General features: G+C 50.9%; 10 protein-coding genes across 10 annotated transcripts; 3 read left to right on the top strand and 7 right to left on the bottom strand.

The window, feature by feature from the left end:
• Nucleotides 1–17: 17 nt before the first annotated feature.
• COCSADRAFT_166717 (uncharacterized protein) lies at nucleotides 18–785 on the bottom strand (the record flags this gene model as incomplete). Its single annotated transcript, XM_007696791.1, has 5 exons — nucleotides 18–68; nucleotides 137–220; nucleotides 294–381; nucleotides 465–512; nucleotides 592–785. 5 exons carry the CDS (start codon nucleotides 783–785, stop codon nucleotides 18–20), a joined length of 465 nt encoding a protein of 154 aa, XP_007694981.1.
• A 300-nt stretch (nucleotides 786–1,085) lies between these two features.
• On the bottom strand, nucleotides 1,086–2,992 carry COCSADRAFT_32426 (uncharacterized protein). The gene is made up of 4 exons (XM_007696103.1): nucleotides 2,507–2,992; nucleotides 2,202–2,417; nucleotides 1,724–2,148; nucleotides 1,086–1,675 (listed from the first exon to the last, which is right to left on the bottom strand). The coding sequence occupies exons 1-4, from the start codon at nucleotides 2,527–2,529 to the stop codon at nucleotides 1,209–1,211; spliced, it is 1,131 nt and encodes a 376-aa protein (XP_007694293.1). The 5' UTR covers nucleotides 2,530–2,992; the 3' UTR covers nucleotides 1,086–1,208.
• Nucleotides 2,993–3,025: 33 nt separating this feature from the next.
• On the top strand, nucleotides 3,026–6,305 carry COCSADRAFT_32425 (uncharacterized protein). Its single transcript, XM_007696102.1, has 4 exons — nucleotides 3,026–3,382; nucleotides 3,461–3,734; nucleotides 3,796–5,239; nucleotides 5,289–6,305. Exons 2-4 carry the CDS (start codon nucleotides 3,489–3,491, stop codon nucleotides 5,900–5,902), a joined length of 2,304 nt encoding a protein of 767 aa, XP_007694292.1. The 5' UTR covers nucleotides 3,026–3,382; nucleotides 3,461–3,488; the 3' UTR covers nucleotides 5,903–6,305.
• A 1,950-nt stretch (nucleotides 6,306–8,255) lies between these two features.
• On the bottom strand, nucleotides 8,256–8,633 carry COCSADRAFT_32424 (uncharacterized protein). Its single transcript, XM_007696101.1, has one exon. The coding sequence runs from the start codon at nucleotides 8,501–8,503 to the stop codon at nucleotides 8,279–8,281; it is 225 nt and encodes a 74-aa protein (XP_007694291.1). The 5' UTR covers nucleotides 8,504–8,633; the 3' UTR covers nucleotides 8,256–8,278.
• Nucleotides 8,634–9,168: 535 nt separating this feature from the next.
• On the top strand, nucleotides 9,169–10,991 carry COCSADRAFT_131903 (uncharacterized protein). Its single transcript, XM_007696790.1, has 3 exons — nucleotides 9,169–9,690; nucleotides 9,775–10,554; nucleotides 10,613–10,991. The coding sequence occupies exons 1-3, from the start codon at nucleotides 9,525–9,527 to the stop codon at nucleotides 10,753–10,755; spliced, it is 1,089 nt and encodes a 362-aa protein (XP_007694980.1). The 5' UTR covers nucleotides 9,169–9,524; the 3' UTR covers nucleotides 10,756–10,991.
• A 783-nt stretch (nucleotides 10,992–11,774) lies between these two features.
• COCSADRAFT_32422 (uncharacterized protein) lies at nucleotides 11,775–12,444 on the bottom strand. The gene is made up of 3 exons (XM_007696100.1): nucleotides 12,285–12,444; nucleotides 12,133–12,210; nucleotides 11,775–11,929 (listed from the first exon to the last, which is right to left on the bottom strand). The coding sequence occupies exons 1-3, from the start codon at nucleotides 12,372–12,374 to the stop codon at nucleotides 11,849–11,851; spliced, it is 249 nt and encodes an 82-aa protein (XP_007694290.1). The 5' UTR covers nucleotides 12,375–12,444; the 3' UTR covers nucleotides 11,775–11,848.
• Nucleotides 12,445–14,209: 1,765 nt separating this feature from the next.
• COCSADRAFT_32421 (uncharacterized protein) lies at nucleotides 14,210–15,624 on the bottom strand. Its single transcript, XM_007696099.1, has one exon. The coding sequence runs from the start codon at nucleotides 15,552–15,554 to the stop codon at nucleotides 14,322–14,324; it is 1,233 nt and encodes a 410-aa protein (XP_007694289.1). The 5' UTR covers nucleotides 15,555–15,624; the 3' UTR covers nucleotides 14,210–14,321.
• A 494-nt stretch (nucleotides 15,625–16,118) lies between these two features.
• COCSADRAFT_195513 (cellobiose dehydrogenase) lies at nucleotides 16,119–18,084 on the bottom strand. The gene is made up of 2 exons (XM_007696789.1): nucleotides 17,871–18,084; nucleotides 16,119–17,815 (listed from the first exon to the last, which is right to left on the bottom strand). The coding sequence occupies exons 1-2, from the start codon at nucleotides 18,028–18,030 to the stop codon at nucleotides 16,134–16,136; spliced, it is 1,842 nt and encodes a 613-aa protein (XP_007694979.1). The 5' UTR covers nucleotides 18,031–18,084; the 3' UTR covers nucleotides 16,119–16,133.
• Nucleotides 18,085–20,372: 2,288 nt separating this feature from the next.
• Nucleotides 20,373–21,805, top strand: COCSADRAFT_21932 (uncharacterized protein; the record flags this gene model as incomplete). Its single annotated transcript, XM_007695892.1, has 4 exons — nucleotides 20,373–20,537; nucleotides 20,607–20,739; nucleotides 20,792–21,152; nucleotides 21,217–21,805. 4 exons carry the CDS (start codon nucleotides 20,373–20,375, stop codon nucleotides 21,803–21,805), a joined length of 1,248 nt encoding a protein of 415 aa, XP_007694082.1.
• An 846-nt stretch (nucleotides 21,806–22,651) lies between these two features.
• COCSADRAFT_106654 (uncharacterized protein) lies at nucleotides 22,652–25,211 on the bottom strand. The gene is made up of 2 exons (XM_007696788.1): nucleotides 23,583–25,211; nucleotides 22,652–23,511 (listed from the first exon to the last, which is right to left on the bottom strand). Exons 1-2 carry the CDS (start codon nucleotides 25,176–25,178, stop codon nucleotides 23,011–23,013), a joined length of 2,097 nt encoding a protein of 698 aa, XP_007694978.1. The 5' UTR covers nucleotides 25,179–25,211; the 3' UTR covers nucleotides 22,652–23,010.
• Nucleotides 25,212–25,476: the final 265 nt, after the last annotated feature.

Genomic DNA, 25,476 nt, shown 5'->3' with positions numbered 1-25,476 from the left:
ATCAGAATACACAAAATCTAGCGTTGACGAAGAAACGACGGCTCAAAGCCATAAATCGGGTTCCCAAGCTATTATCATCATTAGCATTTCTTCTTTCCCCTCGATACCCTTCCACATCAAACAAAAGAAAACTTACCCGTTGCAGCGCAAACACAACATCAGTAACAGCAACCGTCTGCCTGCCACTGCTATCAATAATAGCGCAAATATCTTTAAGAATCTAAGAAATACAGCATTAGCAACGATAAATGTATAAAAAAAGGAACGTGTCGTAAGAATAAAGCAACACATACCAGTGCCAAACGCTCCCGCAGCGCCTGGCGAATATCGGAGTACACTATAGCAGATATGCGCTTAACGCCACCACGGCGCGCTAGTCGTCTATCATAGATACCGTTAGTAAACCCCTCGCTATTCCCCGCAAAAAAAAAAGAAGAGCATTTCTAAAAATGACTAATAGGTACCTGATATCGCCCTTTGTGATACCATGGATACTATCTCTTTGAATCTTCCTATGTAGTTCCACTCTGTTAGTTCTCGCACGTATATACACACGCATTTACCTAGCAAGAAGGTTAGTACTTGACATACATGTGTCGCTTCATTGGACCTTTGGGACGCCCAAGGACGCTCTTTCCGAGGCCGCTAGCGCCTCGACCGAGGCCTAGGCCGAGCTGCGTCGCTCTTGATGGTGTAGACGACGACGGTGGCTGAGGTCGAGGAGTTGATGATGCGCCAGTGTAGCGCGGTATGGCGCTAAACTGATTAGGCCTTTGAGTAGACATCGTTGTGGGTATATGAAAGATAGTAGGTGTACCGATCGAGAACAAGGCGTGTGGTGGTTGGTAAAAGGGCTACGCGTGTCCACGCGTTTGGTTGGGGACGCGCTATCAGGTGAGATAAGTGAGGGGAGGAAGTAAGATGAAAGCAGAGTGTGGGGTATCGATAGCGAGGTTGCATACGCTGCAGATAAGGGGAATGCAGGGCAAGCCGTTCTGTACCACAACCAAGCTCGCCAAGGCGGGAAAAGGCCAAATGCCAAACTGCACATGCATGATAGATAAAGCAAAAGTACATGATGTAATACGACTTCTTGAGCGTGACAAACGTTATTCATTAAACAACCAGGTCCTAGTCCTGATATATTACTACTACTTGGGTATCAAGGATAGCTGAGGGTCGTCATGTCCAAAACCTGGAGAGCCCAGCTACGAGATGAAGGTGGCCTCAGTGAAAAGTGTGCCCTCCTCCTCCTTGACCTCATCGCCAACCTTGACCTTGATGGTCATCTTGGGCGCATATTGGTAGATATATGGCTTGGTGCCTGCTGCACTGGCAACAATGGTCTTGATAAAGCCCGGCACTTCGGCCATGACGTCAACGCGGTCGATTGCCTCACCAAGAGAGCCTGCGATGTCTGCGGTGACATCCTTTCCATCCTCCGTCTTCCCAACCCAGTGGTAGCTTGCTGCGGTAGGCGCTGGCCAGCCAGTCTCGTCTTGCTTGGACTCGGTGTGCTTCACGTCGCCTTCGGTGTTTGCAAATAGGAGCTTGCCGTCGGTGGCAATACCGGCGACTCGGACGATTGTTGATGCGTACGAGGCGGGGGTTGTGAACTCCATGAGAATAGCGGAGTATGAGGGGGACTGGAAGTTGACAAAGTTCCACCGGGCAGCTAGATGTGTTTAGCAGGGGGTATGTATAGATTGTGCACGGTGCCTACCAGCGTGATGGGGCTTCATTCCCTGAAGAGCATGGCTCAGCATACCGCGGCCCTTGACGTCGACTGGGCCCTCTTTGGTGTGAATGGCGCCCTCGACGCTGCATCGGGGCCAGAAGTGGTGGTGCATCGACCCCCATGGCTCCTTGGGGTTGGTACCGTAATTGGTGGTGCCATCCTTTCCACCCATAAATCCAGGCGCGGTCCTGGTGAACTTTACATCTACCATGCAGTCCTCTCGGACGGCCGCCTTGATGGTGTACTGGGTGCCATCCTCGGAGAGCTCAACGGAGACGCCGTCGGCGAAGAAGGAGTGCTGCTTCTCATCGAAGCCGTAGTTGTAGACGGGGTCGCTTGCCCAGAGGAAGGGCTTCTCGTTGTTAGGGAAGAAGAGCTTGCAGTTGAACTGCACAGTCACACGGAGGCCACTATGCAGAGTAAGCACAGAAGCGAGGCGGGTGTACAGAAGGGGCCAACGCACGCAATGTTGTTGTAGATGACCTGCAGGAAACCCTGGTGGCCGGCGTCGCTGAAGATGTAGAAGGTCTGTGTTTCGACATTGGTGTAATCGAGGGTGGACCACTTGAGGTGATCCTTGGTCAACTCAGTGTAGGCAGGCTCGTCGCCCTTCTTGCCTACGGGCTGGATGGCCTCAGGACCGTATTCGGGCTCCTGGGTACCGGCAACCGCGGCTAGCCTGCATCCGTCAGTCGGCGTACTCGAGTGCAGTGCAGTGCAGTGCAGTGCAGCACCCAGCCCAGCATCCAGGCATCCCTCGTCACTCACGTTGACTTTGCCCAACTGAACATTTTCGGGCACGGCGATGCACTGCACTATTATGCAACGGGGCGTGCGAGGCTCAGTCTTGATTGGGCGGCGACAGGGAAGAAAATCTCTGTAAAGACTTGTTCAACAGGGCCGGGAGCTAAGATGTCGAAGGGAACAAGAGCACGGCAGGGCGTGCAAGGGCGAGACCAACGGGGTGGAGCAGGCTGATGTGTCGTGGGGGGGCGGGAGGACGCAGAGGATTGAGTGTATGTGGCAGCAGGGGAGAGGGAGAGGGAGAGGAGAGGAGTCTCTGCTGGGTAGTGTACTTGTGCCTGCACGAGAGTGGCTAACTATGGACTGGAGCCAGCAGAGGCGGTCGGTGGGTGAGTGGGTGCAGGTGGATGGCAAATGCAAAGGGTCGAGGCTTAGCCGCAGCCTCCCGATGTTCCTTTCCTTTGCAGACGGATACAGATAGGGCAAGCCGCGCCAGGTGCTATCCACAACCCCTCTGAAGATCATTTCTCGCCGCTTTTCTGCCGCCCGGCCACTGCAAAGTACTTACATAGACACGTTGGTACCACCGCCAGCAGCAGCAGCATCACCACAACCCCGGTCTCCCTCTTGTCTGCCTGTGCCAACTCCGAGCTTCCCGCACCATTGCGGACGAATTGGCGCAGCGCACTCGACGACTAGCGCGGGGCTCCATCTGCATCCACTTATCCTAGCTGCCCATGACGAACCTCGATGCTCTGTAGCCAGGCACACGACCAGCCCACCCGTTCCTCCGCCACTTCTCTTGTCCGGCCCATTGAACCCGCCAGCGCGCCCGCCTGACGGACTTTTGTAGCGACCGACGAGCGAGCTTCCCTCGCAGAGTCGCCCTCCTCACCCCAAGTAAGCGCAAGCTCTCCATCTAATGCGTTCGCGCCTTCCGTCATGGCCTAGACTAACCTAGCTGCCCTCTTCTGACAGAACTCTCTTCTGACCCTCATCACTCATCATGACGTCTACTCCCCCCGCCCAGTCTGTCCGCTTCAGCGAGGTTCACGAGGAAATCGAGCCCGCGCAAGCCGTGCGAGATGTTGCCGACCTCACTAGCCCCGCCAAAGCGCCCCAGCATGGCCCATTGAGCCCCCAGGCCGAAGAAGAGCTACGCACTCTGTCGTCGACCCTCCAGAAGTCTCGCATGCAGGCAAAGCGCATGGAGAACTTCTCATTCGAGCCTGTCTCGCTTCCACCCTCCCGCGTAAGCAAACTCTGGACCATGACATGCCGTAATTAGCGTCCGTCCAGCTAACACTCCACAGGCACCTTCACCCAGCCCAGCCTCGCGAACAATTTCAGGACACTCTGCACATCGCTCTTCCATACCCTCTTCACCTGCCTCCGCCATGCACTCTCCACCATTGACACCTGCAGGAACATCGTCCCGGGATGAAAAGACAGCCGGTCAAGGACACAACAAACATCCAAGCGACCCCGCCCTCATGACGCCCCAAATCTCACCTCCCCATGAGCCTCCACCAACCTCCATGGATTCGTCTCTCCAGAGCCAGAATGAAAGCCAGTCTTCATTGGCAGTTCCCGGATCGCCAAGAACCGCACCGCAGTCCCCACGACCATCGTCAGAGTTGTCCGCCGTAGTCCAGCCCCATCCAAAACGCAGTTCGGTATTTGCCATAGGCCCTGCTGGCGATTCCAACCCAACTTCCCGGGACGCCAGTCCTGCTGGCTCTGGTGGTGATCGCACGCCAGGCGCATCCTCCCCGGCACCTGGTAGCCGATCATATACACCACAAGGAGAGAAGGAAGACACCTACACTCGCTCCAAACGTGCGGCACAGGCGAGAAACCTCGACTCACTAGAAGCCCGCTACATCTACGGTGGTCGTGACGGACGCAGTTCAGCAGCATCATCAGTATATCAATTGCCACGTTCCAAGGGCACTGATTCTGACAAAGAAGACAACAAGCGGTCGAGCATATTCGGAAAGAGGTCCATCAAGGGCCACGGCTCTGATGCAGAAGATGTCAAGTCGCCGACCGGCAAACACCATGGATCAATGGCCGAACTCAAGCGCTTCTTCAAGATTGGACACAAGAACAAGGACAAGGACAAGGACAAGGAGAAACGCGGAAAGTCTCCTGCACCATCGATCAGGAGCCAGAAGATCAAGTCGACCAAATCCGGTACCATGACACCACCCATAACAAATGGATCGATACATGTCCCCTTTGCGGATGACCATGGCCTACAGAGCAAGTACGGAAAGTTTGGCAAAGTGCTGGGATCCGGTGCTGGTGGCTCGGTTCGGCTTATGAAGCGAAGTAGCGATGGCACAACGTTTGCTGTCAAGCAGTTCCGTAACCGTCATTCGTACGAATCCGAAAAAGATTACAACAAAAAGGTTACTGCCGAGTTCTGCATAGGATCAACACTCCACCATGGGAACATTATCGAGACCATGGACTTGGTGAATGAGAAAGGAAGCTACTTCGTCGTCATGGAATACGCACCCTTTGATCTTTTCGCAATAGTAATGACTGGAAAGATGAGTCGCGAAGAGGTTGCCTGTGCCACACTGCAGATCCTCAATGGAGTCACGTATCTTCATAGCATGGGCTTGGCTCACCGCGATTTGAAGCTTGACAATGTCGTTGTCAACGAACACGGAATCATGAAGATTATTGATTTTGGCAGTGCCGCCGTCTTCAAATACCCATTTGAAGACGAGATCGTCCTCGCAAGTGGTATGTAGCTCGAGACGTTATACCAACAGTATTTCTAACTTGTTTTTAGGTATTGTCGGCTCAGATCCTTACCTTGCACCAGAAGTGTATGATCTGTCCAAGTACGACCCACAACCTACCGATATCTGGTCACTTGCTATCATGTTCTGTTGCATGACATTACGTCGGTTCCCATGGAAAGCACCGCGGATATCCGACAACTCGTACAAACTCTTTGTCTCACCTCCCAACGACGGGCCAAGGTCGATCACCGGACCCTCCAAGTCGGCTACAGATCTTGAGAGTACTGCACGTGACGAACGCCGGCAATCTGGGCTCGGCTCTGAGTCTACAACCCGGCATCAATCCTCGGAACACCCTTCGACTGAGCCGCGCGCATCGACGTCATCGAATGGCCAGCAGCCGCCGCAGGTAATCAAAGGCCCTTGGCGTCTTCTGCGTTTGTTACCTAGGGAGAGCAGGCACATTATAGGCCGTATGCTGGAAGTCGACCCCAAGAAACGAGCGACGCTGGATGAGATACTCGAAGACAAGTGGGTCATCAACAGTGAGGTGTGCTCGCAAGAAGAGGGTGGTAGGATAATACGAGCGGGAAACCATGAGCATACGCTTGAGCCTGGAGCGGGAGGCTCTTCTGCTCCCAATACACAGCAGAAGAAGTAAACGAAGAGCAGAGGCGATAGCTCATAGAGGGGTGGACTGGTAGATAGGTGGCAAGGATGGTTGATATTGAGGTATTTTTTTTGGATGATTAGCAGGTGGGTGCTTGAGCAAAGGTTGTTGTTGTTGTTTGCATGATGCCAGATATTCCCATGTCCGAACTAGAGAGGAGGTTCCTTGTCCTGTTTTTCTTCAACTGCGTGTACGCGCGCGGGATATTTCTTTTTCTTTTTCTTAGCAAATTTTTAGAGGTTACGATAACAAAGAGGGCGATATATAAACATATTTGATACAGATGGAGGGAGGAAGGGGGAAGGGGGACGGGAGTGTAGAGTTAGAAAGAGAGAGCAAGAGAGTCATAGGGAAGAAGGAGATATAGGATAATAAAAAAGCATTGCAATGACCAAAGCCACCCTTATGCATGATGATAGTAGTGGCAGGTAAACTAACAAGCCAGTTTATCCGCATGACGTGTATGGGGAGTGTTATGTACACGTGAGCCCCCCCCCCTGGGGTTGTCCGTCTATGCAAAACCCACGGGGCGCGGCAGAAGGAGGTGGCAGAAGGGAAGGGGGGTGGTGGGTTAATGTGGCATCTCACGCAAGAATCCACGGCGATGTAAAGCCGACAAAGGATGTGAAGCAGCAGACTCCGTGTCACGATCGGGAGAAAATCAGCATTGAGCATCTTCGGCAGTAGTGACAACAACGATAATGAGGGAGAAATGCGCAATCTATGTGTTCATGGGTCTTTTTTTTTGATTAAATGTCCATGTACCATGTACGATTGTTAAACCCTTACTACTTCGCTGGCTTTATTGCCCGTCCCATGTGCCCTAACCCCCCTCTCCCCAGACAAACACGGGCGCGCCAAGCCCAAGCCGAAAGGAGTGAGGAGGAGACAAAAGGGTAAGAAAGAGATGGGGGGAAAGGCCTAATACGTGCAGTACAAGCGACGCGAGAAGCGCTGAAACACGAAACAATTTGATCACGCTTTTTAGGGTCTTCGCCAAGGCATCTAGTTTCATAACCCGCGCCTATACGTACTCATGTTACCCTGTCCTATCACATCCCTAGGAGTACCTCTCCCCACACACATGCGCGTACGCACGCACGCACGCACGCACGCACGCATGCACGCACGATGAGCAAAAGGTAAATATGTAATGTGGATTGTTTACAAGGGCAAAAGCAACGTCAAAGAAAAGATCCAAAAACAAAGCAAAGAAAAAGAGGTTATCAGAACTAACAAGGTCCGGGGCCCCGTTGTGCGCGCGCCTTTGTATCTTGCAAGTGTCCGTCCTCCAGCGCGCGGATTTTTTAGATTTGGCAAGTGTCAGATCGATGCTAGAAGCGGGCTGAAGCGCGCGGGGGTAAAAAAGATGAAGCATATTCGATTGGGTTCGAAACAAGCTTGTTTGAGGAGGAGGGACTTAGATGAGCAAGTTTAGCTGGAATGGAATAACTAGTAAAGTATGTGTGGATAATGTATGTGGGGGGCACGCACAGCATTGGTATGCTCATGGGATTCCAGGCTAAGAGGGCTTAGCGGCCAGAGAGGGCATTGGGCCTTAGTTTGCGCACACTATGCACCTGTTGTCTCTCCTACCGTGTGCAAGGATGTGGATGTCTGTTTCGCCGTCCACGGTGGATCTTTTTACGAAGCTTGATGGCCGTGTGGGGATGCGACACACGTCAGATGGGCGTTGCATGCCCTGTGGTTGGTGCTGAGGCCAAAAGGTAGGCCAGGGTCCATTGGTTACTCGCTAAAGTATGACCATGGCTGGCAGTGACTATCCAATGCGTGACACCGTGTGTGGAGAATAAAGAGGCAAAGAGATGCGGATGCAGAAAATGGCCAGACTATTGCGGGAATGTTTTGCAGTAGCGGGGCCGATGGAGGGCTCGTGATGAGGCAGAGACCGTGTTCGTGGTCTATTTTTTTTATTGTGTTTATTCTTGCTTTTCATGCTATTTGCATCTTGTTTACCGCCATTTGCGCCTGCGACTACGGGTGTGGTCGGGTACTGCAAGTTGGGCTAACAGGCGTTTTCCAAGTATGTGTGTACATAGCACACAGTAAGAAAGTTCCCAGAACAATGGCAGTTCTGCCAGGCGCCCGGTCGTGTTCACGGCGGTAATCCCGTAGTACATAATAGTCAAAGGACCATTAGGCGTTCAGCAGCTGGAACACGCAATGGCGGTGGGTCTCGGCGTGTAATCAACTTTGAGCGCAGCGCAATGGAGGGGTTAGCAGGCCATGGCAGAGGGTGGCGCCGCGGCAAAACCAAGGGCTGCGCAAGCAACAGGGTAGTTCGTTTCATGTTCGTTTGCCCAGGCTACGTTTGGGGAGATTCTGTCGCGAAGGATGGGTTTGAGATTAATGCAGAGTGGTCTGTACCGCGGCCGGATGGGGAATGGTTGGCGGGGGAAGCAACAGCAGCGAGGCGTCGCAGGTTAAGGCTCGCTTGCGCTTACCCTTTCTCTGCTCGTCGTGAGCAGTCACGACGACGGTCATGATGATGATGACGATGATGAGTGGATAGATATGGTCCAAGGAGACAGTCTGATGACGGAATTTTGCAGCACATTGACAGGCGGTCATGATGACAGATGGCGTCCCCCATACGGGCCGTTGATGCACAGTCAAACGCCGCAGATCGAGAGGGCCAAGGTATGTAGAAGTGCCGGATGCAGCGATGGTGGTATCTTAGACACGCACTAGGCAGTTTTGCACTCTCTGTTGCTAGGCAGCCTGTATAGTAGTAGTAGTAGTAGTAGTAGTAGTAGTAGTAGTAGTAGTAGTAGTAGTAGTATTAGTAGTATTAGAAGCAAAAAGTAAGAGAGGCCATAAGCAACGAAGGCAGAGTGGTACCGAGGCGTGGCCGTTGGGCGGATTAGTGTAGTGTAGTGTAGGTCGGTAGTGGAGTGGTTGGACTGACTGCACCTCCATCAAAAACCAACAAAGAAAGACGCCACCACGCCGTGCAGCCAACCCACGTCCCCAACACAACGAAGATGGAGTGCAGATGGAGTGGTGAGTGGTGGGTGGTTATCTCTGTGTCTGTGGCGGTTCCAATCAGAGGGGCAACGGGCGTGTGTGGTGCAGCAGCTGAAGCATAGCAGACCAGGGCCGGGGTTTGAGCAGCGTGGGCTTGTTGAGATCAGCGGCCAGGCTCCTTCCCTCGACTCCGCGCCATCACAAGGCCCGTGCACCCGATGCCTATCGTCCACCCATTTTTTCCCTGCCCATTCGCGCCAGCTTAAGCGCAAAACGCCCTTCTTCATTCTCGTCGTCTTGGCTGCCAGGCCCCATACTTTAACGCTCAAGTTCCCACTCTGTGTTTGGGCTTTCTTTTCTTCTTCCCTGACTTGTCTGTCTGCTGCACTAAACAATTCTAGATCTTTTTTTCCCTCGTCACTATAGTTTTGTTACCCGCGACTTAATCGTGTGCGGCACACATCCACCCCACGTGCCCTACTTCCTATTCCTGGCTGGTCCCTTTACTTTCCTCCCATTCCCCTCTCAGCATAACGCCCTTGCCGACTATTCCTACATGTCATCCGGCATAATTGTCTAGAAAGGAAAAAACTTCTAGTTCCCGTGTTTATATAAAGATATAAAGATGCGCCGCCAACTTCCTCCCACTCATCTCAAGGTTCCGCCAGGCCCCCATGCGTTTCCACGGCAACAATTCCTCGGACAAGAGACTGTTGTTGTAAACCACTACGCGGGAATTGAAAAGGCAATTCCGGCCATACCGTCGCTACCGGGATTCCGAACAAGTGCTGGTAGGTTGGAATTCTCAATCCTGGATTTGACGTGGTGGAGGAAAATGGTGGTTGAAGTTTCCATGTACTAACACCCAGCAACAGCTTTCCTCACTTCATTGAGCGCCAATCTCAGAATCGACCCAGACCTCCCTTCACCACTACCCACGCCAACAAATTTCCGTCTAAACACCTTTATCCAACCAGTGCCCCCAACCTCACTATCCTACTCAACATCCACCGCCCCATACAACCCATACATCTCCACCGCTGAATCACACGTCATGTCATCAACCGTAGCGAGTGCACCAGAAAAGGCACCTGCCGACGAACTGCCCCAACTTTCCACCTACACAGCTGAAACCGAAGATGACCGTATCGAGGGCCTGCGCCTAGTCGCAGACTCGGTTGCACAACAGCGCCAGGTCGCCAGCAAGATGATGATGTTCCACCCCATTTCGCTAGCCGCCTACTTTGTCGCCGTGGCCATTGCAGCACAGTACATGCTCCGGTGGTACGAGGACAAGTTGATGCTCGTCACCACCATTGGCGGCATCAGCATGACTTTCCTGATCTTCATTCGTTGGATGACTGGTGGCTACATTAGCCTGGCGGAGGACATCAACATGGACTGGCTCGGTGACGACAGGTTGATTGTAGTCAAGTGGGGTGAAGATGTCATTGGTTCATTGGTCTTGGGCTGGGCAGACAACGATGCCGCAAAGAAGCGTGGCAGGAGAAGGAGGGGCAAGGCCGTTGTACGCGCTTGGACCGTCAAGCTCAAGTACCGCGGCAAAGGCGTTGGCGAGGGTCTTTTGGAAGAGGCAGTTAGGGTTGCGGGCGAGAGGGGTGCAGATGGCATTCTTTTCGATCCTGACCATGCCAGTAAGTTTTATTACTATGATAAACTCCTCTCGATCAGGTTGCTAACGATGACCACCAGACTCTAAGCGCATCCTGCCTCTTATCTTCAACGGATTCCTCAACAAGCAAGAGGCCAAGGCCGAAAAGGCCCTGCAAAAAGTCGCAGATGCAAAGGGCAACTTTCGCCAGCGCCAGAGCTCCCCTACCTGGGGAAGCAGATAGAAGATATGATTTTCTATTTACTCATTTTTTTTCCTTTATCGCAACCTCTATCGTAAGAACAGAGCAGCAGGAGTTTTTCGGGCTTTCATTGTTTGTCGCTGCAGCAAGTTTGCTGTCTTGGAAGATACCCCACACACATTCCTCTCGTTGATTGATGATACCCTCCATACAATCGCTATTCTCGTCTATCTATGACATTTAGTTTAGAAACTATTTGCGCTCCTAATCAAGATACGTTATCAAGCATCTGTCCATCTTTTACCCTTGTTCATAACTATACAACTGGTATTATAGATGGTGACAACACCATGTTCTATCTAGTCGACTCCGTTCGATGATGGTGTCCTATGATTAGTTGCATGAGAGACGGCCATCTCCGTTGACCTGGTGACTTGTTGATGTATTGTGTATGTGCGCCACTTTGAGTCAGGATACATCGGGCATTGATCCGTACATGCACACCAACACACCACCTCACATGCCCTTGGAAATCTGGTGATTGCTATCCGGTGAATTCCTATCTCAACACGCTTTTCTCTTGCTCTCCCAAGTCCTGCAGGACGCAAAACACCCTGCAATGCATACTGATAACGGTGCATGAGCCTTTGATACCAACTACCGCCCAAACGGTACTCTCTGGTTCGTTGGCACCGCCTTTTTTTACCCCGCGGTTACGTCGCTACCATTTTACTACCCCTCCATCCTCGGCCCCTCCCAAGATTAGCCTTTCCCGGTTTCCTTGTTCCTCTTGTTGCCCAGGGATGCAAGCCAAGTCAGCCCATAGATTCGCGGGAACCAAGATACCGGGCTTTTGAGTGTTGGGTAAGTAAAGTAGGCGTTCTAGATGCGACGACCAACTGATAACGTTTTTGCGTGAGATGATCACCTCGATGTTTGTTTCCCCCAGCCCCTTCCCCCCCTTCCTCACCTTCTCCCTCGCCGCGTCAGCTTGCTCTTCGGCAACCCAGTCTCGCGATGACGCAGCTTCTCGCAATAACCTTTGTGAAAAGCTTTGTTACAAAGAATACACGGTTGTAGATTCATACACAAAACTCCCGGACACCTATTTGGGGGTTGTATTCGGCCTCCCAATTCAGCGCGCGGCTGCACCCGCCTCTGTGTCTCCATCTACGGAACTCGTAGGATACTCTTCGCGCAGCTGCAGTATCACTTTCTGTCGGCCCGTGAGTTAGCCAAATCCAATCACTGCTCTTCTCTCTCTCTTCTTCGTTTAGAAGTTACCGGCAGTAGATGCCGTGTAACGAGACTATAATAGAAAATACCCAACAGCAGACAATGCGGAACCGCGCGCGAGGGTTGTTACTGTGCCACAGTGGATAACAAAAAGTCATGGGGTTTTTTCTTTGCTAAACGTACCGCCAAAGCCTCCGGGTTCGCGCCATTTTCAATCAATGACACACAATATGATAGTTGCTGTCGATCTAGATGCGTGTTCTAGAGCCGAGAGTTTTAGTTGTTGGGCGGGGGGGCCTTTAGATTAGGGAAGGGGGGGGTTGGCTGCTGCATACCAGCAATGTTGCAATTTCGTGGAGAATGTCGATGACTTCTCGAGCAGCCTTTCTACGGGCGTCTGCTGAAGTTTGTTCGGCGGCTGGCATTTTTGCGAGTTTTCCTTTTCTTTTCTCGATATTTTGGGTGATAGAGAAATAGAATGGCTGTGGTCGTTTAGGTAGCGGTTGTCTGTTTGTTGACAGCCGTCTCGGGCGCGAGATCCGTACAGAACGCGGCGCGCCTTTGGCACGTGACTTCCTTGGCGGGAGTCACTCCTCCGTTGTGCCTCCCTAGCAAAGAAACTGAGATTATACTCACAGTGTCAGGTAGGGGTAGGGCAACTTGATTTTTGACTACTCCTTCTTCTGCTTCATGGTACTCCAGTAGTACCTGTTCTAGCTTTTCTGGGCGGGTGATCGGAAATCAGTCTTTGATGACATCGACATATCCAGCTGATAGCATCATCATCATAACGATGAAAAAATGGCCTACCAGCACTTACTCGTCTAATAACAGTTACATAACGGATATTCATGTGTCTTTTGTAGATTTACACTATGTCTGTAATCATATTTTGCCTAACTAAAAACAATACAGTAGCAAGCGTTCTCTGTATTAACTAAAATGTGTCCCTAGCGCTAGTAAAGTTGTCTTTTAAATCTATGGTCTAGGTATTAATCTCTAGGAATGAAGATACAGGCTATATTTACCTTAGTTCTTCTTGTACTAGAAGTTTATGCGTCTAAATAACGCTAACTAGCTAGGTAAAATACGATTGTGGAAATACTCGCATAATTTTAGCCAACACACTGCTCTGTATCAATTGTTTACACTACTCGAACTCTCATTCTCTACCCCAAGATCTTCTAACCTGTCTATCCAGACCTACACCTCACCCAGAACCCCCATACCACCCCTTCCTCCACTCTTCTCTCGCCAACGTCGTCTGAACCTTCACTTATTTAAGAAGAGGTACCTCTAAGTTAAGGGTCGTGTAGATACTCCTCTACTAGTAACAAAGCCTTATTACTCTAATATATTACTATGACCATACTAGCTATCTCTTTTTTATGCCTCTCTTCATTTCTCTTGATAGATGTAGGCTTCTCTTTTGATTTTATATTACATAGATATGTGAAAACCTTAGAAAATTTAGATAAGAGGTAGAAAGTTACCTTCTTCCTATATGAGAGAAGGGGAGAAGACAGATTGTAGTGGGATGCACATAGAATATTCTATAATGATTATTAGGTTCAAATGAACTGTCGATAGGCCCCAGATCATCAACCTGCCAGGCGCATCACCCACTGCACCAAGCCACCGTCATCCCCACCAAGATAGGGATATACGAACGAAACTGGTACATAAAATTTTTTGTACAACCAGCGATGCAAAAGATGCAACGCGTTGAAGTGGTCTGAGCCGGATGAAGGAGCGTCTGGCATGGAGGTTGATGAAGTGGGCGGAGGTTTAGCATGGCATCTCGACTGACGTACGAACAGACTCTTTTTTTGCAGACAAACTCCTATTTGAGATCATACTTTGTGATACGTAAACACATCTTTCCTCATTCTACCGCTAATAATTCATGCTCATGCACAGTCTGTGGAGTGACTACCGCTAACCCAATACTACACGAGGAGAGTGTTTGGGAGGGAAAGGATACGAAGCCACATTTACAGTAGTTCTATGAGGAATGTGACTTTAACTGTTCATATCTTTTTAGTGTATGGTGTGTTGTATTGTTTTTCTCAGAAAAGAATGGCAGACCATACTCCAATCTGCCGGAATCGGGTATCAGAAAACGAATCCGGAGTCAGCGCAAAGATTTCAGCAAGACGCCTGTACTAAAACCTCGGAGTTTCGGCTCCGAAATCTATGAGGGATGGGAGGTGGGTAAGCGTGTTAAGAGGAATCGATATCACATGCTTTAGACGGGGTTCTAGGAAGACTTGTTTATTTCGTGGGTATATCGTAACGGGTATTATCAGATCATCCATCATCCACTATCCTTTTTTTAATGCACATAGAGTGTGAACAAACACTTCAAGTCGCTAAATCACCATCTCGCCCTGTTCCTCGTCTCCAAAACCAGTCTCATCACCCGCATCCCCTTCCTCGTCTAAATCTTCGAGAGGGTACGTTAATATAGCAGCGACATTGCCCAGCCCCTCCAGCCTCTTACCGCTCTCGTGCAATGAGCTAAGAACCCTTACTTCACCCCCTTCCACGTCTCGTACTTGGTCAACCAGCTTAACCCATCTCCTTCGCTCCTTGATATTTTGCGCGCGGAAAAGTACATTGTTGATTAGAAGCACGCCGCCACCTCTCCCGACAGCTCCCTTTGCTACTGCACGTTCCACCTCGCGGGGCCCGTACCATGCGCGGCCATCATCGAGGCGCATGAGTGTGTTGAATTTGTCCATGAGGGCCGTCTCACGGGCGAACTTGGTGTCGGAAAGTTTTAAGGTGATGGCTGGGGAGGAGAGAACTTCGTTTAAGGAATGTATGTGTGCTGACGAGGAATGCGCGACGATGATGGAAGGTATCAAAGCCATGAGCGGTTTATTCGTTGTTCGTGTTGCTTCTTCTTTGATGTACTGAAGAAAGGCTGTGGCGACGAAGCCGGGGCTAGCGAGGAGCAAGGGAAGTGTTTTGCCTTGTGGTGAATTTGAAGCATTTGGGAGGTCGATTTGGCGGAGGAGCGTAGAGAGGGTTGTGGAGAAGAAGCGCTCCATGCCTTTACTGTGGCCGTCGACGCCACCCCTACGTTTTCTGGGCACGGGCACTTCGACTTTCTGACGCAGGATAGTTTGGTGTTCTGTAATCATGCATATGTTTGCGACGCCTTCGCCCAGTACGACTGCCCATAGCTCCGCGCGTTTCGAGGCATCGCATGCCTCTTTGAGCTGCTCAAGAGCGATGCTGTCCCAGCCGTCTGCCTTTTCTATTGTGAACTTGCGGTTGAGCTCCAGGTCCAGTGTGTGGTGCTGCCCCAGCTTGACATGCTCATTTTCTTTTGCGACGCGGCCAGACACATGCAGCTGTTCGGAGCCAATATCAAAGTCGGTCGAGGTAACGGTGATGGTGAGGTCAAGGGCAATGCGCTGCGACGAGGTGGAGCCGGCATCGGATGTCTTTGAGACGCGGCGCACTGCTTTCGCGCGGATCTGGTCGTGCTCCTGGATGAGGTTGTAGGCATGCCACATATCCTCGGGTTCCTCAGGCAGCAGCGTGGCAAAGCCGGCGCCCGTCTTGTGTTCAATTTGGCTCTTGAGCAGCTTCATGGCGGAGCAGTACACCAGGCGGCTCTGGTGTGTTGCTGCAGTGATGTAGGGCAGCGCACATACATGGACTATGGTGGAGTTAACTTTTGCCTGGTAATGACGCAACCATGGATGGAGGGGCGCTCGTAGCCCCCACGCTCAGGGTCAGGCGTGGGGGGCTCGAGACCAAACCTGATAAAGCTTGTACCTCGCATCCTGCATCAGCCCGTCTTTGGTCCTCTCATGCTTACATACATATGTATGCACATGTAAGTATAGTCAGGACGCTAAACACGATACTTTCGCACCAACGGTTATACACGCCCCGCGCCCGATACGGGTATTCTATCTAGATGACCACTCACCACCCTGGACGCGTATAGCGGAAAATACCAAGACCGAATGCGAGGATTGCATTGTATCGCTTACGAGCTCTTTGCAAATAGTGTAACATATTTATAGATCAAGTACCTTGGCAGCATCACTCAGGTCACGCCACCATTATGTTAACAAATTAGAATACGCTACATGGGTGCAATTACAAAAATCTATGTACAAGAATTTTGCAAACTCAAATCAACTCTACCTGCTCTACATGTTCTATCTCGCCTTGATGATATCCGCAGCCTTCTCACCAATACCATACATGGTGGCCTGGAGATGGCAAGATGGGATGAGGGGAATGATTGAAGCATCGACGACAGACAAGTGCTGGGTTCCGTACACGAGTAGCTTGTCGCTGACACAGCCACCGTCCTTCTCAGCCATCATGGAGCAAGTACCCGCAGGGTGAACAAGAGAAGGTTGAAGCATGGATTGCTTGAGGAGTGCGTCGAAAATCTCCTTGTCCGTTTGGAATTGCGCACCAGGAACAGTCTCGCTGATCTTGTAGCTTTTAAGCTCGGGGCGCGCCCACACGCCACGAAAGAAGCGCAGACCAATCGACATGATCAAACGGTCCACAGGGTTCACAAAGGCGTTGAACGCAACGTCGGGAGCTCCGTTGGGGTTCTTGGCGTTGATGGTGATGCTACCACGCGAGAGAGGCTTCTCAACACCGATGAGGGCGAAGCTGCCATCAGCAGCCAGCGTCATCTCAGTAGCGGCTGCGTCCTTGCGTGTAAGCAAGTTGGCAAGAACCTTGCGCTGCTTTGCATATCCCGCCGCGAGCTTGGAGTTCTTCTTGTAGATGCTGGGAAGGAAGTCAGTAGCCTTCTGACCGTTGACCATGTCGATGAGAGCCTGGGTGTTGTTGGTAGTATCAGAAAGGGGGATGAAGGCAAGTGCGTTGCCACGAGCATACGTGTAGGGGCCCGTCTTGTACTGCTCGTACTCCTTCCAGGCAGAAGCGTTGAAAGTAGCATTAGTGTTCAGCGACTGGAGGTTAGGGAAGAAGTTGGATGTAGTGTTGAAGATGGCTGTGGCGTATGGGTGGTCTTGGAAGTTGGCGCCTACGGAATCGAGCTCAACCCTGGTCTCGATGCCCGCAGCTTGCAACACAGCCCTGGGACCAACACCACTAAGCTGGAGAATCTTTGGAGTTTGGATAGCACCGGCAGCAAGGATGACCTCCTTTTTGGCGTAGAAGCAAGTAGTCTTGCCTGTCTTGTCGGTCACCTCGACACCTCGTGCCATGGGCTTCTTTCGGTCATCAAAAATGACCTTCTTGGCAGTGGCGCCAGTGATAATGTGCAAGTTACGGCGCCTCTGGATGGGATCGTAGTATGCATAACGGGCGTGGGCACGGCGTCCAGTGGTCGCGTCCATGGTGTTGGGGTACCAAGAAACACCATAAGCCTCTCCAGCATTTCCGTCGACTGGCACATGAACACCACTAGCCTTCCATGCTGCCCAGTAAGCCTTAATATCTTGATACTGGGTTGAGGTGATGGAGACAGTAAGCGGTCCCTTGCCGTAGGTCGAGGGGTCAAAAGTGATGTTGAAGTCACGCATAGTCTTCTCAGAAGGAGGCTGGAATGTAGTGCCCTTGATGAAGTAGGGCTCCATTCCCTCCCAGCCCCAACCCTTGTTACCAAGGGCCTCCCAAGCATCATAATCAGCGGCAGCACCACGGTCATAGACCATGCCGTTGATGACTGAACCACCACCCAGGACCTTTGCTGCTATAACTGGGAATGAGCCATTGCCAAGACCAGGTTCAGCCACCGAGGTATAGTTTTCCCAAATTAGCCCGTTGGCAGAGGTGAGGTCATTGGCTTTCCATGGAATCTTGGTCGAGGGCGTATCGACATTGTCGCCAGCCTCAATGACAAGAACAGTCTCTATTTCGCAGGTGTGAGCAGGTATATGTTTATCGTATCCTGGTGAGATACATACTGCGCGAGTCTTCACTAAGACGGTTGGCTACAATCAAGCCAGTGACACCTCCACCAACAATGACATAGTCGTATGGTTGGTTGTATGCCGCACCAAGAACGGGCGACACGAAAACAGCAACGAGCTGGACAGCGACAGCCAAGCGAGAGAATGCAGGCATCTTGACGCACAAAAATGAAGATTAGTTTATTAACGAGTGTACGTATGGGTCGGTCTGGTGTGGTACTTCTAGAATGTGCAGGCAATATATGCTTTATACGGGCCGAACTTTTCACTGAGTCGTTGCTTGCATTGGTTGAGAACTCACCCGCCACGTGGGAAATGGTGGGTGCGGCCTTATCCCTCCGACATAGAAAATACATGTTTGGACGGCTCGCTAAACCAGGGAGGCAATGCTCAGTCGATGCATTGGGTGCGGCCATGCTCGACTGCATGTACCTATTCGTTCTAGAAAAACCAGAATGGGGTGATGTGAAAGGGGACGTCTCAATAGATGTGATCCTGCAGCCAGACATGCAAAGCGGACGTGCCCCTGGCTGCACCGTGATGCTTGGAAGGCTTGTCAGGCACCGGTGGGACCCGGTCCACGGAACCAAGGGCAATTCAATTCTTACTTAAGGATGGGTTTCAGTGGACAGATACTGCGGTCTATGCACCAAATGGAGGGATCTTCGGCAGAAGAAGCGGTCGGCACTGAAGGCGAGCCCGCATGTTCTGGCCAATTTTACTTTCGCCAATTAGTGCGCCACCCCCACTACATACTGGGTCCAAGGAAGAAGCTCCAGTTTCGAACGATGATGCGTTTGGGTTTAAGCTACACGTGTGGCTCCCGTAGCAACGGTAGAGGCGTCCGCAACGGCGGCTGAGGCGCCGCGAAACATTTCCATACATGCGTATGGGGAAAAGATTATTAAATAATAGCCATGGGAAGCCAGTAGTGCATGTCAGAGATTTCACGCGGAATAGCTGCAGATTGCATATCAACCTTGGATACAGCCAGGTGCTACTGAAATACTTTTCGCTGCGTAATCCTCGCCTGCCGTGTGTGGTTAAAGCGCTCGGCAAGCTAATGTGCCGATTCGTCCATGTGGTATGCAATGTCACTCGGATCCTTGGGGCTGGTCGCCTTTCTAGTAGTAACTGTCGCTTGTTGGCCGGATCAACAACACCGCGTGTCCCTGTAATCTACTATACATCCTTACTTACTTACACGGGCAATCCACGCAACCTCGATGCGAACGTGTATGGCCTGTATGCACGTGTGCACATTCAAGTGGCGGTTGCCACTACCACGCATTCGTCAAAAGGAACACGGGCCGTCTCCAAGATTAGAGGATAGTCTCGGTATTGAATCGGCAGGGCAAATATGGGGGGCGGCCACCAATGGCTGTGTGGCCAGCAGTGGCCCGCCTCAGCTTATTTTGCCGTGCCGTCTTCTACTCACCCTGAGGTTTTGCATAGACTCAACTAGCTTCGGACGTTGATGCTAACTGCGGATGGTAGACGTGAGAATAGGCTTTAATAGTGTTTTTTTGTTTGTTTGGGGGGTTGTGGTGCCATGAGCTTATGGGCTTCTGGCTTCTGGCTTCATGATCTTTCTATACGCGGATAGACTTGACGACGTGAGGTACAATTTGGGATGTCGAAAGATGGAACGGGCAGCAGAAGCAATATTGTGGCGTCGTCACCAAGGCGTTAGGAGAATAGAGGCAGACGGAAACGAAGCGGAGTTTTGTCTGGTGGCTTTGGCTGCGGAATAAAAAGTGGCCCTACCGGACGCTAACGAGGCTGACCCCACTAGTGTCCTGTGGCTCTCCCGCTCCCATCGTGCCATCTTATCGTGCGACGAGTCGTGAAGGTATCTGCACCACCGCGAACCATGGAATTGTGCCTGATTTGCCCGCACACGCTCTGTGCCGACCGCCTGGTAAACACTGCTGTGTGTAAACCACGTTGCACCACTGTTGCGCATTGTGTCATGCATCAATGACAGGACTTGGTCTACGACATCCGCCGTCTCTGTCATGGGAATCCTACCCATACAGTGACATGATTCCCCCGTTTCCGTACATGTGATCACCCATCTTCTATGCATTCTCTTGATTCATGGATTTGACTACCCTGGACCCTCTCTCCAATTGGACCAGCTTGCAGCGCGCATGGTCTCGTTTATGCACAAACACAGCCAGGGTCAGCTCATTAGCTTTGATGTAAGGATTCGTATGTATCGTAAAGCTCCGAGCCGGCTCGTTTCGAGAACCGCTCTGGAGCGCATGTACGGGCCTTCTATGATCGATCTGGCCCTCTCACCCGCCTCTGCAGCCGGTTGACTTTGGACTCACGCTTTGCTCAGTCGGACGCGGTGCGGCCGACATACTAACAGAGTTGGGCTTGAATCTAAGTATACGTATATGATATATCCTTACATACACCACAGACTCTGAATGGACGTTTCTGGCTTTTCTTTTTCTTCTTGATTCCGACCGTCCACCCCGGCACAGTATGGATCCAGTCACACAGCAATGGCCCAATCGGCGACTCGAAGTCCTGATACCAATGTGGTCGATGGCGGTGATCGCTACCGTATTTCTTGTATGGAGAGTTGTCTACGGCTTTTCTCGATCTCGCAGATTCATGACTAGTGATTATCTGTTGATCGTCGCAGGTGTAAGTCTTGCTTTTCAGCTCTACACCTGTTCTCACGGCAGTTCGCAATTCTGACCTGAACCCTTGCAGGCTCTGAACATCACCGCAACATCCCTTACCCAAGTCATCACAGACAATGGACTGGGTCGCCATATTATGGACCCCACGGTCTTGCCCAATATCTTGAAGTATAGCTACTATTTATGGATCACTCAGATCGTCAGTACGTTCATGAAGGCATTCATCAGAAACGCATATGCTGACTGTGTTTGCAGATATCATTGCAATGGCCTTTTTGAAGTGGGCCATCTGTGCATGGCTGCTTGTCCTGAACTTTTCTAAGATCTACCAGGTCATCATCTGGCTGTCCATCCTGATGGTCACGGCCTTAAACTTCTTGGCCCCTGTCTTCACACTGTTTGGATGCACGCCATTGGAGAAGAACTGGAACTTTGGGTTTAAAGGAGAGAGTCACTGCTGGGCCAAAGGCACCCTCCCGCAGTCCTACGCCCAGGGCATCAGCAATGTTGTTACTGATGTTGTTTACATGGCTGCACCCCTGATCTATCTATCACACGTGCAACTGAGCCGACGAACTCAGTGGGGGATTCGTGTTGTTTTTCTGCTCAGTATCCCGTGAGTCCAAAGACGTCAAGAACTTCTAGAATCCCCCTCAAACTAACATTTACTCCTCTTCCAGTGCCACAATCTGCTCCATCTTCAAGACTATTGAGCTCAAAACCATCGTCTCAACCAGAGACCCAACCTGGGATGGAGTACCGTTGACCGTCTGGTCCGGCGCCGAACTCTCCCTCGGCATCACAATCGCATCGCTGCCACCCCTTCGCAAAGCCTTTGACCACTTCTTCTCCAAGATTCTCCCATCGACCCTGACCGGCTCAGGCAGGACCAAAGCCTACGGGTATGGTGGTAACTCTACAATCGGGGGCGGCGCCGCAGGAAGCAACGGCATTCCCTTGAAAAACTTCCAAGGCAGCAAAGCCTACCACTCGCGTATCCCCGGCGAAAGCGTCCTCGACGACGAAAGCGACCGCGCCATCCTCACCGACGAAGAAGAACATAAGGGACCAGGTATCATGAAGAGTATGAACGTCGAAGTGCGAGTCAGCGAGCATGGTCTCCCCTCAGGACTGCATCCCGCTAGCGAAAGCAGCAGATCAAGCGGCGACGCACCACCCATCACGAAAACTTTCGAGTCCCCGCGAATCGACTGGTCGAGCCCGCACATTGAGAGCGGAAGCGGCGGTCCCGGTTCTCGCGTACGATGAACGAAAAACCTACCTACATATCCCCCCATCATTTTGAATTCTTATCACGTCTATATACCACATTTTATATTCTGTGAGAAACGGCCTCGGATGGGTGCGCTCCTTGTTAGGAGGGGGAAAATAAAAAAACAGGGTATTGGATGGGTACGTAAAGGCATCTACAGGGACCTGTTCTTTTTGTGTATAATATGCATATTTTCTTTTTTCCCTTGTTCTTAAATATCTATATCAGGATGTCATCATGATTGTGGCCGAAACAAACAGAGATGGAAAGCAGAGCTGGTTTTTGCAGATTTTGGATACCCCCCTTTTTTTTTGAAAAACTCTTCTTTCTTTTGTTTGAAGGATAGTAGCAGCGGAACTGAAAGACGTCAAGGATATGGTAATACTTAGTTGTATTGAAGTCATATAGTTGTTTGTTTCTTCTTGAACAGACACGCATGCTATGGATCCATTTCTATTGTAACGTACAGTATATGCGCCATAAAGTTCGATCTACAACGCGGATTTTAGACTGCAGTTGTAATCACATATAGGGAAGCGAATACGATGGTGTTTGGCGATAGACTTATGTAACTGGGTTCGCTACACTATGTTGATCCCTAATAGATACGTCTGCCTATGGGAATTCTTCCTGCTTTGTAACACTGTCAAAGCGCTGACTATCACTTAAGCCGAATCAGGCTCGGGCTTGGGCTCCGACACCACATCGCGCATTCGACCTGTAACCCGGTGGCTGTAAAGTTTCTTTCGTGTTTAAGGTTATTCGCAGCAGCTAGCAGCATTCCGGGTGGCGGCTTACTGTCCGGAGGAAGATGGTCCAATAAGGAGGTAAATAGCGCATGCGATAACAGAGACGGGTTAATATCAAGGGGTGTGATATGTGAACCAGATAAGACCTTTATTATTTTTATACATGTTGAAGTAGATTTTGTGCGTGATATGTATAAATATTTGCATATAGCGTTTACCTCGTATCGTCGTGAACATTATGTCGTTTCTATAAGAGCCGTTTTAATCATTTAGGCATCAACATCGCATCATCTCAGTAAAGAAAAACTAGAAGGCAGCCCAACGAATAGTGCCCTAGCTCAAAGTCGTAATGGTGTGTCGACTCCAAAAGTTTATGTAGGTTCGCTACCACGGTGCTGGTTCTGACGTTGGAGACGGCCGTATTCGCTACTACGCAAGAGACGGTGGCAGGATTATGGCTCGCGAATCTCAATCATCGTATTCCCCCTCTTTATACCGGGCTCTACTTTTTCTGACTCTTGGCTCTCATCATCGACCAAAGTCCCCATCTGCACTAGTCCGCTCTGCCGCCCTTCCCCCATTCTTTGTACCATGCGCTGGATATTTGGGTGACTAGGCTGTGGTCTTCCACTCGAAAATCTTCTTGGCACTGCATAATCCGCACCCAATCTCGTGCGCATGCCCTCTTGCGTAGACAACGTACGATTGACAGGTCCGCGTGGAGGTATGTTCTCATCGTCCTGCAGTTTCTTTTTGTCCTTTTTGGGTGAGATGAAGCGCCAGAGCTCTTTGGTCTTTTGTGCCCAGATGCTATAGCCGTATTTGGTGGAGAGAAAACCGATAATACTGAAGAAGGGTATGCATATGGCAACGAGTACGACTGCAAAGTTTGTGAAACCCGCTTTTTCAGGCATGTTGGTCATGCCGAAAATGGAGGTGACAAAAGTAAGGGGCTGTCCGGGATTGTCAGTAAGCTCTCTTTGCTAATTTTGCATACTCAACACCCTTGGTTTTTTAGACTTACCATGAAGAACAAATTGACAATGGTAAGGACTTTGATGTTGTAGCCTTGGTGCACGGTAACATCTGCTAATTCCACAGACTTTCTGGACTCCTGGATACTCGTGCCCGAGAAGAGCTGTTCCTGCAGCGTCTCAATTTCATGTCTTCTTTCATTGTTTTCAGCTATGATTGTCCGGAGCTCCTTCATCTCTCGCTCAAATTGCAATCTCAGTAAGCGCAGGCGACGTCTCCAATATTCATTCCGTGGAGACTCTTCAAACAGTGGCCACATCATCTTATTCCTTCCTTCCCAGATATCTTCTGTGAAGGTATCTTCAAAAGCGTCTATCATGGACTTGATGCTATTGTTGACGCTGCCCAGGGTCTGGTGGGCGTAGAAGTATCGGCGTGTCCAGGTAAAATCCTTATCTTCGAAAAGCCGGGTTTGCCGCAGTTTCTCGTCAAACAAGAAACCTAGCGGCGGAGTAACGAGTTCGGTGATGCGCTTGTATATCTCGTCGTATCTCTTTCTCGCATCTCGGTACTCTGTCAAAAGAGAATGCAGAAAAGCCTCCGCGCCGTTGAGAAACTTGTGACCACTCTCAAACGTGTAGGGGGTTCCTTGTGTTGGCTGTGATTTCCAGTCGGGAAAACACTCTAACTGGAGGACTTGGTAGGGTGACCAGATGTCATGAACCCACCCAAAACGGGTTTTGGCACGTCTTGCCCGATTACGGATACGGCGAGGGTTCTCGTCATGGAGGACTAGCGCAACGATGGCGCTGCATCGGGCCAAGGGGATGTGGTGTTCGGTATCACCACTTGCCTTGTCAGCGAGCTGCCATTGCATCGGTTTGCACTCCTCTCCAACAATCGTGTAATACTCAAAATTGAAGAAGAAAGAGTTTTGGTGCTTAGGATCCTCGTCAAAAGCCCTGAACATATGCGCAGAAGACGCGTCCGTCTCGACGAGTTTTTGGAAAAGCTCGTCCATGTCGAAGGTATTGTGCAGAGTCAGATGTAGGGCGCCGAACAGAATCGGCGAAGGTTCGCGCGCAATCGTGATGCGCCCTACCACAACTTCGTCGTCATGTTTGTGGATTTCCTTGAGTGATTCCCAGATTTGACGCGCATTGGACATGTCGTTATCGGGACTAGCAGCCTCGATTAATTTCGGGACACCATTTTGACCGACGTTGTAGACTTGGAAATGTGAGTAATGGCTGCGATCTTCTGGATTTGCATCCTGGTGAAATAGGTGAGGCTGTTTGGAAAGCTTTACAGGATCAGAGAGGATGGGTGCTAATATTTCTCTGCCGTGCAAACTCCAGGAGTGATTCTTGAGATGATCGCGGAGGTGTTCGTGGTCGAACGAGTGAGACGGGAGCTCGGCCTGGACGAAGAAATCATCTTCGTCATCGTCGCTGTCGTCTGAAAGTGTTGATGTATCGGCAAAGACGGTGTCGCCACCGAGTCGGGTGGAGCTGCGACGCAGGTGGGTAGTAGCATCGGATGGTTTGAAGATGTCATTAGTCGAGAGACTGTTTAGCAAGGCGTCATGCGAGCGCTGCAGCGACTCCAGCCGCTGTTTCAGCACCTCGAGCTCTGTCTCAGCCATCTACCTGACCTGTCGCTATGTGATGTGGCCTCGAGAAGGCAGATGGCAGAAACCGAGGTCGTGAAGCTTATGTCGCCTAGCAATAGTGATTGCTTTCTTGGCCCCCACCCAACCTTGCAGGAGGCCCAGCCTTCTGTTGAGTGGTCGACTACTTTCATCCAATCTCTACACAAGCCATGGTGGAGCGGACGCATGAGCTTCACCCAGAAGAGGGGCGATTAACCTTGAGCGGTCATTGCAAAGGGCATTTGTGAGAATGCGAATTCGATGGTGACGCTCACCGCCCTTTCTGATCGCC

Source organism: Bipolaris sorokiniana (assembly GCF_000338995.1).
Source record: "Bipolaris sorokiniana ND90Pr unplaced genomic scaffold COCSAscaffold_1, whole genome shotgun sequence".
NCBI lineage: Eukaryota > Fungi > Ascomycota > Dothideomycetes > Pleosporales > Pleosporaceae > Bipolaris > Bipolaris sorokiniana.
This window is presented reverse-complemented; position numbering and strand designations above follow the sequence as displayed.